General features: G+C 38.1%; 1 protein-coding gene across 1 annotated transcript in view; it reads right to left on the bottom strand.

The window, feature by feature from the left end:
• grid2 (glutamate receptor, ionotropic, delta 2) overlaps positions 1–13,815 on the bottom strand; it is a 219,984-nt gene extending 206,169 nt beyond the window's left edge. The window contains exons 1-2 of the mRNA XM_066711696.1: positions 13,695–13,815; positions 11,643–11,927 (exon numbers count right to left, since the gene is read on the bottom strand). Coding sequence (XP_066567793.1) covers positions 11,643–11,927; positions 13,695–13,815 — 406 coding nt within the window. The remainder of the gene's footprint in view (positions 1–11,642; positions 11,928–13,694) is intronic.
• Between the last annotated feature and the right edge of the window lie 1,451 nt (positions 13,816–15,266).

The raw sequence follows: 15,266 nt of genomic DNA, 5'->3' as shown, positions 1-15,266 counted from the left end.
TTTAAATCACTGTGCTTATGGGAGAATTGCAGAACCTTTGCAGAATGGATCAGGATAATGTTAAAAAAAAAAAAAACAATGTGACAAAATGTTTCATTAAGTTATTCTGGAAAACCTTAGGCTGCTTTTAAATTCTGTGAGTTTTCTTTTGCTTTTATGTATACAACATGTCTGCTTACTCCTTGAAAAGGTGCTCTACAACAAGAAGAAAGGTCTTTGATTTGAGATTCACAAATGTTTGATAAATCGTTTCTTAATTTTTCTAAAAGAGAAAAGGAATTGATTTTAGGTGACAATGGGGTTTTGCATTAGCATAGTTGGCTTACAAATGTATTTTCCTTACTACTATGTAAAAATGACATAGGAGTAAAGCTTTGATCTGTTTTATAGTCTTTATCAGTATGTCTGACACCACACAATATTTATCTCACGCTGCTTGCAGGCTCCACTTCCTCAATCCAGCTTAAGATTGAAATGTATCATATGCCTAAACAAAATTAGTGTATTTTATAAGAGTCAGTTTATATTTATCTTTGGCACTAATGAAGCAGGCCTTCAAACACATAACCCAAGATAAAGCCTACATGCAGTAGAATGTATATCCAAAGAAGCCATGTATTTTTTGTATTAAGTCACATGTTTCAGTGAGTCAAAGAAATGCTGTGATATAGGTAGACCTGGAGAAGCATCTTTGATTGCTTGGATAGTGTTTTCTGGGAGGAGTTTATAATGACTATAATGAGTAAAGTGATTAACACTCATAACTTTGTATTTATTAATCAACACTTTTGTGGGGCGAACAACAACTATTTGCCTAGTAAGAGAGGAAAGGAATTCTTCAGACATACACTTGTTTTTTAGATTTATTTGTCATCAGCCAATTGAGAAGTAATTTTCACTTCATTGCATGACTGGAACCACCAGCCAACAACTACCCAAGAGAATCCATGCTTAAACTACTTCATGCATTTGAATAGTCATGAGGATCAAAACAGGCCGTTAATTATAACAGCACTAATGAATAGTTTCAGTGTTTTGCAACCTATAAACTGTTACCAACAGCACAGACCTACTTCACACTGCCCACAGTAGCAGCTTGATTTATTTTTAGTTCTATGTGCTCTTCATTTGAGCATTATGATTTATTTCTTAGCAGACCCAAGAATACAACATTTCTGTAATTCTTTATATTTCTATTCCCTGTATTTTGTACTTTTTTACTTTTGGAACAATGTGGAAATATATTCAATACATTTTGTTGTAACACTACACTCTATAGTAACCCACATCACTTTTTACTGTAATCTTTGTTGTGGTAGGATGCACTACAGCCGTAGCCACACCCCCAGTGACTGACCTCACATGTTATGTTTGTGCTAACAAGAGTCAAAAAAGTTAGTTGATGCTCCTGAGAGCTCAGACTCCTTCTTCCCACACCTTAAATAATGCAACATGGTGACAGAAGTGGATAAAACCTGTCTTCATTGAAGGAAAAGGCATCGGGAGTTTCAGAAGATTTCCCTGTACAGAAACAGTACAGTAAGAACGATTTCAAGCTCAAATAAAGCAGTTAAAAGTTAAAGATAATGTAAGCACATGGTAGTGCATGAGCTGTTAATGAGCTGGGGCCCCATGTTGCTAGGCAACAGAGGGAGACTGCCAGCTGCACCTGCAGATTGCTACATTGTATGCAAACAGAGCAAATGAGAAAATGTTCCTACGACGTTGTGGCAACGTTGTGTGTTAGCAGTTTAGCAGAGAACGCAGTTATAAGCAAATTCAAATATAAGAGTACTTCACAGGGAAAAGGAACATTATATATGAGAGAGTTCAATTCAACTCAAGAAAGCAGGAGCCAAATGAACCCATGAATGATGTCATTACTTCTTTGTATGCTCTGGCTGAACACTGCAATTATGGGAATCTCTCATAAGAGATAGTTTGGTGTCCAGGAGACCCACAACAATTCTATCTGAACACTTACAGCTGGATAGTGCACTTACTTTAGACAAGGCCATAACAATGGTCAGACAAAGTGAAAACGTTTGCAAACAGCTGGGGGAGCTAAGACAAGGGGAGCAACACACCCTGAAGTTTCACGCAAGACAAGTACAAACAATCAAAATCATATGGATCACACAACCCTGCAATTCAAAATAGAGCACAGCCCAGTTACCAAAAGACAAGCCTCAGCGACACAACAGAAGTGCCCAAGGTGTGGAAAGTCTCCATTTCATCTTAAGCATCTCTGTCAAGCTAAGGATGCACCATGTCATTCATGCCTGCAATAGGACAGGCCATTTTAAGTGTGAGCATCAAGAGCAATCAACCTCTGAGGCAGAGAACATTTTCCTAGGAACACCTGATGCTAAAATAAAGGGCTGGTGCATGAAAGTTATGCTGAATCAAGATGCAATTTAAAATGGACACGGGAGCAGATATCACTGCTATCCCAATTCACTGCACTTGACAGCATCTTCAGACAGAGTGCTGATGGGACCCGGAAGAAATGCTTTAAGTATGCAAGGAATCTTCACTGCTTATATAACCACTGTAATGAGGTGAGGGGCCGGGCCTTTGATCACGGTAATGTGCTCAAATGCTCTTTTACAACAGACAGGACCACGGGCAGCACAACCAGGTCTCAGTGGATCAGAACCATGGACAGCACTGTGGGGAAAACAAACTCACAGTCTTAGAAGTTGGTGACTGGTGGAAAGACAAGGAGGGCAGCTTGAGAAGCAACCACAGGAGAAAGAGAGGAACAAATTGCCTCCTTCTTCTCCTCCAAGATCACAGACATCCACAAGCTCTTCAACAGTCCCCCCTCCTCTCCTATCCTGCATAAATTTCCTTCCTTCTCTTCATTCTCACCTCTCTCGGACTCTGAACTTTCCTCTCTCCTCCTAGGTCACAAACCCACGACTCCCTCAGCTGTGCTTGAGCAACCTCCCTCTCCTCAATCCTCATCCTTCTTGACCTCTCTGCAGCATTTGACACCATCGATCACTCCATCCTCCTCTCCTACCTTGGAATCTCTGGAACTGCTCTAGTCTGGTTCTCCTACCTCATGACCAGGCCTACCAAGTGACATTGCGAGGTTCCTCGTCCACACCTCTCCTCACAGGCATACCCTAAGGCTCCGTCCCGGACCCTGGCCGGCCTGGCCGGCCTGCCTGCAACTACTACACGCCGCTCCAGCTCATCCAGAACTCTGCGGCTCGTCTGGTGTCTCTCTGCCCCGATTCGCACACGCTACTCCACTGCTCCGCTCCCTCCACTGGCTCCCGATCCCGGCACGCATTCAGTTCAAGACATTGACCCTCACCTACCGCTGTCGCGACCACACTGCACCAAGCTACCTTCAGTCCCTCATCTCTCCATACATCCCCTCCAGACCACTGCGCCACTCCAGTGCCAGAAGGACTAACTCTACCACCTCTCCACTCTCCTTCCTCCAGAGCTGCTCTTTCTCATCCCTGGCCCCTAAATGGTGGAACAACCTGCCCACCGAAGTCAAAACAGCAGAGTCCTTGACCTCATTCTGGCGCTTACTCAAGATGCATCTTTTCTGACAGTACTTGTAATATTAGTCCTTTTATCCATGCTAGATAGCCCTTCACAGTTTTATTATGCTCCTTGCGCTTTTGGTTGTTTTCCTCCTTGCTCCCTTTCCCATAGCCCTTGACTGTGACCCTACATCTTGACAGCACTTAGCTTTCACCATCCAGGATGTAGGACCTCACTTACTGTACTTGTGTAAATTGTAAATTGGAATTTGTAAAATGTATTTTAAATTACTATGTTTTAGTTAAATTGAATTTGTAATGATTGATGCTTTGTACTTAACTGTATTTTTGCACTTTGTTTTGCACTTATGTTGTAAGTCGCCCTGTATAAGGGCGTCTGCCAAGAAATAAAAATAAAAATAATAATAATAATAATAATAATAATAATAATAATAATAATAATAATAATAATAATAGTGGATAAAATAGGAACTACATGCACTGTCTCCATTATTGTATTTTTTTGAATGTATAACTTTTTTCTAATCTCAAATCACCCTTTGGGTGGGAATGGACCCGTCAGCAGACCGGATCTGGGCCGTGGGTCGTATCTTTGACATCCCTGGTCTAGAGCAATGTGTGATACTGAATTACTTCATCAATACATTTCCCTACAACATTTTTTTGTATCTTTGACTGGAAAAATGATATAACATATATTGATCTTCACTGACATAAAGCTATGCATTTATTAAGCTAAGAATCGTCTCAGGCAGATAACACATTTTTAACCCATGAAATACAATTCAAGTGAAAATAATTTTGCATATGAATTTAACCTATAACATGCAGAACTTATCCTATCAGCTTAACTAGAAACATGTGCAATTGACAGAACATTTTATTCATAATAGTGACCAGATATTGCATGTTTGAAATGTTCACTTGGTAAAGACTAAGAGGAGGACAATTACTTAATGGTAAATAGGGAAGAAAGTTGTGACCAGGAATGCTTTGACACCATGATACGTGTTAAGTGTAACAGGACCTAATGATAATGTCAGACATACAAAATAAAAAATAAAGAAAGGAGCAATCTTATTCTCTGCCAGAACAACTAGATAAGATGATAAGATGACAAAGATGCTGCAAAATCCAGTAATGTTTTCTTTTGTATTTATTTTAATAGTTTCCCAGTTTAGAATTTTTAAAATAAATCTGAACTTTAATTTGTTATCAATTAATAAATGTAATTAACCCAAGGTGAGTGGTTTTGTACACCCACTCACACACACACACACACACACACACACACACACACACATACAGACATACAAACTGGATTAGATAGTGCATCACAAAATAATAAATTGAAAATTAGAAAATAGTTGATTGATACTGTGGGAAGAGCTGGTTAAAGCTGTAATGCTTATCAAGTGTATACTAGCTTGCATGGAAAAACAGGACCATATTCAGCATACTGCATGATGATATGCAGAAGAATATGCATTGTGATCATTTTCAAAACCACCTTATTACATTTAAACACAAATTATCGATAGCTTTGAGACAAAGGATAATCTGTTAAAAAATAAACATGCTGCAAATAATGGTAAGTCTATAATAGGGCACTGTGTATTAATGTGTTATTAATAAATAACTAATAAATTATATATATATATATATAGGTTTAATATATGAGTAATATATACTTTATATATTATTACTTATGCGTTATAAAATAGTTATAACACAGTTGTAGCAAAACACGGAATGGCCACAAAGTTGAACAGGTAGCTACAAAGTGCCCCTCTTATAAATCTTGTATAATCAAAAACTGTACAATAATGTATTAGGAACATGTAAAGGTAGTTGTGAAGTTTGCTTTATTACCTGTTCATACATTTTATGAAAGAGGGACACTTTTTAGCTACCTGTTCATTCCATTAAATTCCATGTATTGCTATAATTAAGTTATAACGAATGTATAATACTATATTAATGCTTTATGAAGTATATATTAATAATCTATGCAACCTTATCAATAACAACTTAATAAGCAGCACCTTATTACAAAGTGTTATCCAAAAAGCAATACCACTCATTAACACAATTACTTGGTTTTTCTTTCCAATCAATGGTCATATAATGCACAGGAAATCACTGTTACAAGTGAAAATAATATATTTAATTGTCAGAGGGAGTAATGACAAAGTATAAGTACAGTTTGAAAATGAAAAATGTAGTCCCATAAATCCATGGACATCTAAAGGAGTATGAGCGTTCATACTGTGGAGTAGGTGGAGATTCAATTACAGTTTGAAGGAAATGAAAATGGAGAAAAATACTAAGGCATTCTGCTGATGGAAATCATATGTAGAGGTTGCCCGCTTCTTGGACATAACTTTTTACTTTAGAAAAACACCTTATAGAAGTTACAGACCTATGAAAATGAAAATCTCTAAAGTAGAAAATCAAAGTACTCATTTTATCATCATAAATGTCACAGGAGGATTTTCAAGAAGCTGTAACTACCAAGAAAACCCTTAGATCTCAAAGTGTATTTGACTGAAATATGGGAATCACAGATTGCAGGACAAGACAGTTGATAGCTCATTCTGGGCTACAAATACACACACACACACACACACACACACAAACACACACAAGCACACATATTTATAATAGAAGGAGGATACTGTAAATACTTAATATAATTTCGAGATACACACATGGATTGAATTTATATTACACTGCAAATTTAAAATGTTGCATAATGTATGTAGGGGAACAATTTATTTGCACTTAATTCAAATGCCACAGCATGCAGTGTGTTTGTTTGTTTGTTTATCAGGGGGGGGGGTTAGGGTTTATTTGTTTTTTTGTAATTTATTCCTCAGAAAGTACGAATGAAGCTGTCAGCAATCACCCAGAAACATGCATTACTATATGGAACCACATGGAATCAGTTAGCACATTGTTGTAATTCCCAGTTGTCCCAGTTTATATTACTTTCAATCATAAATGTATATATATTTATGTAGAGTACTGTATGTTATGTTAATGTTTTCGTTATTTACAGTAAGAAAGATTTCGGTCGAAACATGGGATTTTAATAAATACTTTCAAATTTTGGGATTGTATTCTAAGTGTGCAATCTTCCTTACTGTAATTACTTTGTTTCCTGTGACCTGCACCTCATTAACATTACCGGTGTGTGTTCTTTCTTTTGTATAATGCTTTCTTTATTGTCATGTCACCTGTGACAAAAACATACATGATGAAAAAAGAATTAGAAAAAAATCATACATATATACACCAATCAGCCATAACATTATGACAGGTGAAGTGAATAACACTGATAATCTTGTTATCATGGCACCTGTCAGTGGGTGGGATATATTAGGCAGCAAGTGAACATTTTGTCCTCAAAGTTGATGTGTTAGAAGCAGGAAAAATGGGCAAGCGTAAGGATCTGAGCGACTTTGACAAGGGCCAAATTGTGATGGCTAGACGACTGGGTCAGAGCATCTCCAAAACTGCAGCTCTTGTGGGGTGTTCCCGGTCTGCAGTGGTCAGTACCTATCAAAAGTGGTCCAAGGAAGGAAAAGCAGTGAACCAGCGACAGGGTCATGGGCGGCCAAGGCTCATTGATGAACATGGGGAGCGAAGGCTGGCCCGTGTGGTCCGATCCAACAGAAGAGCTACTGTAGCTAAAACTGCTGAAAAAGTTAATGCTGGTTCTGATAGAAAGGTGTCAAAACACACAGTGCATCGCAGTTTGTTGCGTATGGGGCTGCGTAGCCGCAGTCCAGTCAGGGTGCCCATGCTGACCCCTGTCCACTGCCGAAAGCGCCTACAATGGGCACGTGAGCATCAGAACTGGACCACGGAGCAATGGAAGAAGGTGGCCTGGTCTGATGAATCACAAGTTCAAGGTGTTGACTTGGCCTCCAAATTCCCCAGATCTCAATCCAATTGAGCATCTGTGGGATGTGCTGGACAAACAAGTCTGATCCATGGAGGCCCCACCTCGCAACTTACAGGACTTAAAGGATCTGCTGCTAACGTCTTGATGCCAGATACCACAGCACACCTTCAGAGGTCTAGTGGAGTCCATGCCTTGACGGGTCAGAGCTGTTTTGGCAGGTGGTCATAATGTTATGGCTGATCAGTGTATATATATATATGATTTAAATTGATAGAATGGATCCCAAGAGATGAACAAGAAGATGAACGCCACATAGATGGGAATGACCTGCAGGAATAACCTTTAAAATTGTCCTCTGGGGCCTTCATCTAGTGGATCGACAAAGGCTGACGGTGATGCTGCTATATCCAAGTATATGAACTCCATGATGAAAATCTGCCCAGGATGTAGTAACTAGGAGAATATTTTCAAAGACTGATGGGGTTTCATCTGAGCCTAATGCCCTTAATTTGTTAAATAGCACATCATGCTGTGACAAAAAGGTGTTTAAAGGATTCTAACTTTGAGGCAATGAGGTCTTATATTATATATGAATTCAATATTGTCTCCAATAGTAAATTTAATTTATTGAGTATTGATTATGTGTCTGTCAGAATACATATAAAAAAGGCTGGATAGTTACCCTGCTAATTCCTCTGAACTCCACTGTACTCTGTTTATATTGTACAAATGGAGAAAGACATCCATGAAATCTGAGTTTCACTTCACATACTTGATTACACTTTAAGTACGAAATACAGTGCAGTCATGAAATTTCAAACAGGCAAAGCATAGAAACCAATGTATAAGTGCATCAATAAATATGTCTGTATACATCTGAATAAAAAGTAAACAAAAAAATAAACTAAAGTTTTCCCAAAGCTACACCTCCCTGAATTAACTATTACTAGGGCTAGGATTTTGTCACAGAGAAAATTGTGTTTACCTACCTGCCTTTTAGAATGTTTGTAGCCAACGTTGTGTCTTCATAAGACTCACATGAAAGCTATTGTAGTAAAGTTCAGTTCAGTAGCTAGTATGAGCAAAAGACGTTGAAGCATTTTGTTCTATGGAGGTTAGATACATTGTAGAAATGTAGAACACATGTTGCACTGTGACCGATTAATTAATTAAACAGAATAATAATTAGGAAAAAACATTTGCAGTGTTGTGGAGTTACCTTGATACAAAGTGATCTGGAGACTTTTGCTCAGTGCAGCCATGTCAATAAATACAATCTCATCACAATTATTAGCTTTCACGGGAGTCTAATTAAGAACCAAAGTCGGCGAGAACATTTTAAAAGGCAGGTAGGTAAACACAATTATCTCCGTGATAAAACCGTAACCCTAACTATAACACATAAACAAGTACATGGGTTTCCCTCCACCATACACAGCAGCATAGTGTACGGTCAGGAAAAATAAGGTACATATTAAATTGTATTTTAAAATAAAGTGGCAAGCCAACAGAATGCTAACTACTGTATTCATTATGTTTAGTATTTTCACACAGGGACCTTATTATCATGCAGCACATAGTATAACAACGTAGAGCCTTTTCAAAGAGAAAAGGCACACAGCTGTACATTTAAAAAACATTTATTATGGATAAATTCCTCTAAATGTCTCTACAGGACATTGCTTTTGATGTTGGCAGGGAGTGGAAAGGATACACAGCAATCAGATATCATTCGGGCACAATGAGCACAGTAGGTCCATTTTTATTTATGTTATACAAAATTGCAGCTGTTTCTGCAGCTTGAAAACTTTCAGTATGGAAAACAGCTGCCGTATTCCTTCAGTTACTGTATTTAGTATATTATATATAAGTGATGATTTTTTTTAATGCACAAATGGTTCTACACTATTTTCATGTGTGGAGGTTAATTTAGGTCAGGGTCTGGGTTTTATTTACTTGCTCCATGACATATAGATGGTGCACACTGAAATGAATGCAGCACGGTAGCAGCTGCTATTGGCTGACTCCCTGCAGTTGCTATGGTAACTGAAGCACTGATGTGGAGTTTTAACATTTAACCAAATGCTGCAAGACTGCCCCTTTGCAAAAAAAGACTAAAAAGCAACAAAACTAATATATCAGCAGAAAATTATTTCTTCTGGTACCACTAAACACACCTGCTCTTATAAATTACATTACATAAATTATAGTTGAAGCGACATGAAGTGATGTGTATTTGATTTCCTACATGAGATATTTGAAAAACACACACACACTATATATATATAATATATATGAGACTGTTTAGCGTGAATGAGTCTGTGTGCATGTTCCCTTTGAACTTTGAGGAATATGAACCAGACTTAACACAAAAACACCTTATTCTGAAGTGAATATATATAAGTGAGGGGGGGAAGGAGATGGCACATTACAATATCTAGCAATACGAAATGTATGCATAAAAAATCTAAATACCTCATGCAAGTACCAGGAATTGACAGAATACATGTATGTTACCCTTCTCCCTTCCCCAGCTCTCCATTCCTTTTTCCTCAGCTCTAAAAAACACCTAAGAGACCTCTCAGCTTATTTTAATTCTGTACTTTTTGCTACTTTCGGTGATGTGAACAACTCTTATGGTTCCACTTCCTGTCTCTACTCATCTTCCACCCTCTTGAACTTCACAGCAAAGAACAGGTTTAGTCCCTAGTGAAGATAGAGCTGACTCCCTGGGATCCTTCTGACTTTTGTTAACTATGAACATATCCATGAAGTGCTTATAAAAAACAAAGGCAATGTTACAAAATAGTCTTTCAAAATAGGAGCCCAGATATAATTGTTTTTCAGCATAATGTATGTGGATGAGTTTACACACTGCCAATGAAAGAAAATATAATGGTGGTGTCTGCAACTTTCATTAAAAGAAAAAGTACCTTAACACTGAAAACTGATCCATATTTCCTAAAGCATTATGGGAATTCTATTTCATGATGATACTGTTCTCAAACAAAGATGACTGTATACAGTGTATACCTTCCGATCAATGCTTTTTAGGAGTCTTGCAAAATTAAGTCTATACTTGCTACATTGATAGGCTATGTCTTGCCTGCAAAGATCAAGGATAGGTATGCAAATATATGTCATAATCGGTAATTAAATCACAGGTCCTGTGGAGAAATATTTTAAATAAATGACTTTCTTGTGGGCTTAATTTGGCCGTTGCCCAAGAACACATTGAGAATGAAATGCATATCCATTATAATCATCAAAACAGTTTTTGTGAATAAAATTAACCTGAAAATAAAACAGGAACATAGAAAAGGATTTTTAACTAATCTGTTAGCACCATAGTATCCCAAGGGATATTACTATGTTACATAAAAACACTGTTATTCAGTGAGGCACTTTTAAAGAGGAATTTAAAGGTAAGGCTGGTGTGAAACATTAGCATAGCATTAGTCTTCTAATTCAGGAAGACTGCAATTCCAATCCTCAAAAGATGAAGTGCCTATTATTCCAGTGGAGTTCTTAATTACCAAATGGAACTAGTTATTTGCTTTATTGAACTACTTTAACTGTTTTCCCAGATCTTTAGCAGTTAATGAAACCTCGTGGACTGCAGTCCTCAAGGGCCGGAGTCGTTTAGCTTTGTTATAAATCAAGCTCAAGACCACTTTACAATGTAGCAGAGAAAAACACCTCTGCAGGAGGTTTCAGGACTAGAGATACCAAGGATACATGAACAATAAACAGCTCCTTAACCTACAAATACTTGCATCCTCTTAGAGAGGAAAAGTAGAAAAGTACAGCGTACATCTATTACAGTGAGTACCTTACACTACCTGCTCTGATATAAATACAGATTCCGGGGCTGTGTGTCAAGCGCTTTATTTTACCGCTGATGTTTTTGCATCCCTCTGCTGTTGAGAATTGTTTCGAACATTTAGCATTCAGTATGGCAGGTGTCCATGTTGTTTCCTGCCACAGGCACTTAGGCTGTTAGTTGACTCAATGTTCACAGCTAAGGTCACAGAGCATTTAACGTATAATCTAGTACAGGTCCAGGTAGGAGGGCATAATGCTTTGACTTCAATCTCAGAGTCACTCACTGGGACAAGGGCAATTGATGCCACTCTACACGTGTCAGCATCCTTAAGGGCACACAAGGAATGGATCACTGGAAATACAGAAGAGAGGTTTACCGTATTCAGTGTCATAGAATATGATGAACTTCTGCCAGGTGTACTCGGTGACAACCCGGAGGATGACCTCGTTGAGGTAGACAGGGGGGCGTACAAATAGCGTGTAGTCGTCAGAGCGGGCGCGGCGGGTGCTGGTGCAGCTGGACCGTGGCGTGCCGGCGGGGGCACGCTGGATGAACAGGTGGGGGATGTGCATAGCTTCTGCTAAGGACTGGAGCGACCCGGCTGACATGCAACCGATGGAGCTGACCAGAGCCAGGATGCCTCGATTCATCAGCTCACAAGCTGTAATGAGAAAAACGTGAGAGTAGGGGTTAGAAAAGCACTTTCTGTGAAGTACTCCTTAAAAACCAAGCTTAATTACAATAAGAATGTATTGTGGAGATAAGATTATTCTGGCACATTTTCTGGGTAATTTTGTATTCAACAGGATGACAAGAAAATCAAGTGAATAGTGGCACTGAATAGATTTTATTGAAAAAACAAGACAAAAAAACAAGTGAGTTACAGAGAATCCACTTACATGTTCAGTTACATAGCTTTTAAAAGAGAAATGTCAAGTGCAAAAAAGTTTGCAGACAAGACACGAATCAGTGCATGTGAAAACATTTCTGATGCATGCCTCAATTATTTATCATCTGAGATGCACAAACTCTGGCTTGTTTATATACTGCAGTGAGGTGAGTGGTCTCTATTTGGTTGCCTTGTTGGTAAACATTAGGCGATACACAGCTGACGGTAGAGATGTTATTCTTCTCCCAGGTAAAGATTAAGATATGCACAGACTTTCTGGAAATGCTTTGTGAAAGTTAAGAAAGTTAAGCATGAATATAAAAACTGGCCTCTAGAGCAAAGTAATTTCCCAGCCCTGACTAAGAAAGAGTTTGTTTCAAGGGCAAATCTCAGTCAGCTAGGACTTTTACTGCTGAAACAAGCAAAAAGCAAAACCAAACATTAAGTTCCAATACAACTCTGGTTCTTTGAAAGAGGAAAGCAATCATCAATTTGCCATGCCAGCTCATTTAGATGGGCCCGTATTGTTTAGCCAATGACAAGCAAAAATACAAAACACTGGCCTTACAATGGCAAATTTGTTTGTACTGAATATGTACAAACACACTGGACCCAAACAAAAATTCAAACCATATCAATAATGACCATCAAATATGTGAAGCGGTGAAATAGTGTAACAATGAATAAAGGCAGTTATTTGTATTTTTTATTTCTCTGTTTCATTCTTTCTCTGGTCTTCAATGAACGCTGCTGCTCCTCAGTTCAACACTGGACTTAACTTGTAAAGTATGTGTACCTCGGTAACAATGCATGTGGGTGATTCCTTCGCATTATGTAATGAACTCCATGGCAAGGTAGTAATATATCAGTGTCTGTCACTTGGTTAATGGAGCCTCGGGTCTTACAGTAACACAGGCAGCACTTCCACCTTGAAAACAGGACAATCCTGGATAAATCACCAACTGCACTCAGTGCAAAGGTAATCTCTGGATCTTCACAATAGCTCTGGATGAAATGAGCTTGTGCACGGGTATGAAGAAATCAAATTAAAACTGGGTCACATAAAACATAACTCATTAAAGGACAACTGGGGGAACACAAGAAAGTGATGAAAATGTTGTTTTTCCAAGTACCTTGATGAACACAGTGCAACCTCCTGAAGACACCATGGTACAATTATTAAGTTAATTAAATTAAACACCCTGTACCTTCCACCACATTTTTGAAAAAATATGTTACAGCAGTATAACAAGGTCTGTGTGATTGCTTCATCTCTCATTATGAGCTTCAGATTTGTGACCCTACAATCCTAATTTTCTTATCAACTACCTAATGTTTTAAAGGTACAGATGAATAGATATTAATTAGTATAACAATGTTTTACAGTAAGCTGCCATGTACTAACAACAAGGTAAAATACAATTTACAATTGAATTTCGGGAGTAGACAACTCCAATTCAGCTCTCTCGCTTCCGCCAATAAAGTATAAATATCCCGTCCTTATCACACACCCCCAGCACTCGTCGATTCGCATCTCACCACCTCCCCTGTCGCCACCTCTGCAGCAGCTCCTTGGCTCATTCCCCATAAAGCGTGGTGTGTGTGTGGGGGGTGGTCTGATGATGTGGGCTCGGTGCCAGACGGTCATTCCCTCTGTCATCTTTACATTTAAAACTCACACCAAATCACAAATCTGTGACTTATACATATTACACATAATGATACATACAAAGTCTCTATCCAGTATTTTTATTCATTACTACTATTTTACTTTAATCCTGTATAACAAAAATACTAGAAATATGCTTGACATTTTTAAATATTTCTATTAGTAAATTACTGATTGAGATCTATTACACTTTATATAATAATCAACAAATCACGCTTTCTTATTGGCTTATGTTAATCTGTTTAATCATTACACTCTGACAGGAAAAGACAAATAAATAAAGTACGAGCTGTCAAGGTTAAAAAAGTTAACATGGTGAGGTATATTAACAAGGGTGAATAGTGATGGCTCAAAGGTATGATTTCCTAGTGATTTTCTGAAACTTCTGAGCTCCAGCAATTCGGGTGCCGTGCTTGTGTGGGAGTCATGATGTAGCAATTTAAGTAAAAAAATACAGAAATGTGAAATGTATGTATACATATATTTAAACAACAACATGTGTGTTTGTACAAGAGAAAGCACAGCTTTTGAAATACTGTAATCAGTTCTCTAGTTGGTACTTACAAGCTCTCAAACACAGATAATAGAATTACGTATCGCTGATCATATACCATGTAAAATCAAAGGTATTTTAAAATTCAAAAACATAACTTTGTTCCCTGTAAACTGCTATAACACAGGCACTAGCTTTTAGATAAACTGCATACATTGTTGTCTCCTACTGTTTTTATTCAGAATTACTTATGATATAAAAACATTAAAAAAAAGGTTGAATGCAGAGATGCCCGGCTGTTGGACCACCATGTTCTGTGCTTTTTGTGGGGATGTCTTTTGCGGTTTTCAATTGTATAAGAGTAAAATTAGTTCCTCTTGATGTCTCCCATTTTAAAGTATAGGATCTTTATTTAACAATACGTCTGAGTCCCCACTGAGCTCTCCCAAAATGACCAAAGATAAAGACTCATGTATGAGAACTTATGTGTAATAAAGTTGACTGAAACAATGGGTTTAAAAGAGCATATACACGCAGCCTTGCATATTGCTACACCTGTTTCGGTATGATGTGTATAATTTTTCTTTTCATCATTCATAGCCTGACAAGTTTCCACATTTGTAATTCTAACATCCGGCACATTCATTTTGTAGATGTCAGTTTGTGGACTCACTTGATGATGACTGGGAGATGATGGAAGGCTACGGATGAAATGTTTTGTTTTTTTCTTGTGGTGTTGTCTGGAGCTTGTGGCAGATGGCAAACACATGCTCTATGGGTAGCAAGCTTACCCACAACACCCGAGACAGCTTCAACGCACACTTTACATTTCCCAGGAAAAGTGTTTGTATTTGTGTTGTGTGACCTTTCAGAACTGGATGGTGCCAAGTCGATATGGCATGTGGGTACTTGCAGGAGTTTTGCGGGGAACAGACCAGGTGGCATGAAA

Source organism: Amia ocellicauda, chromosome 8, assembly GCF_036373705.1.
Source record: "Amia ocellicauda isolate fAmiCal2 chromosome 8, fAmiCal2.hap1, whole genome shotgun sequence".
Classification (NCBI taxonomy): domain Eukaryota; kingdom Metazoa; phylum Chordata; class Actinopteri; order Amiiformes; family Amiidae; genus Amia; species Amia ocellicauda.
The sequence above is the reverse complement of the archived record's forward strand: the minus strand, read 5'-3'. Positions and strand labels throughout refer to the sequence as shown.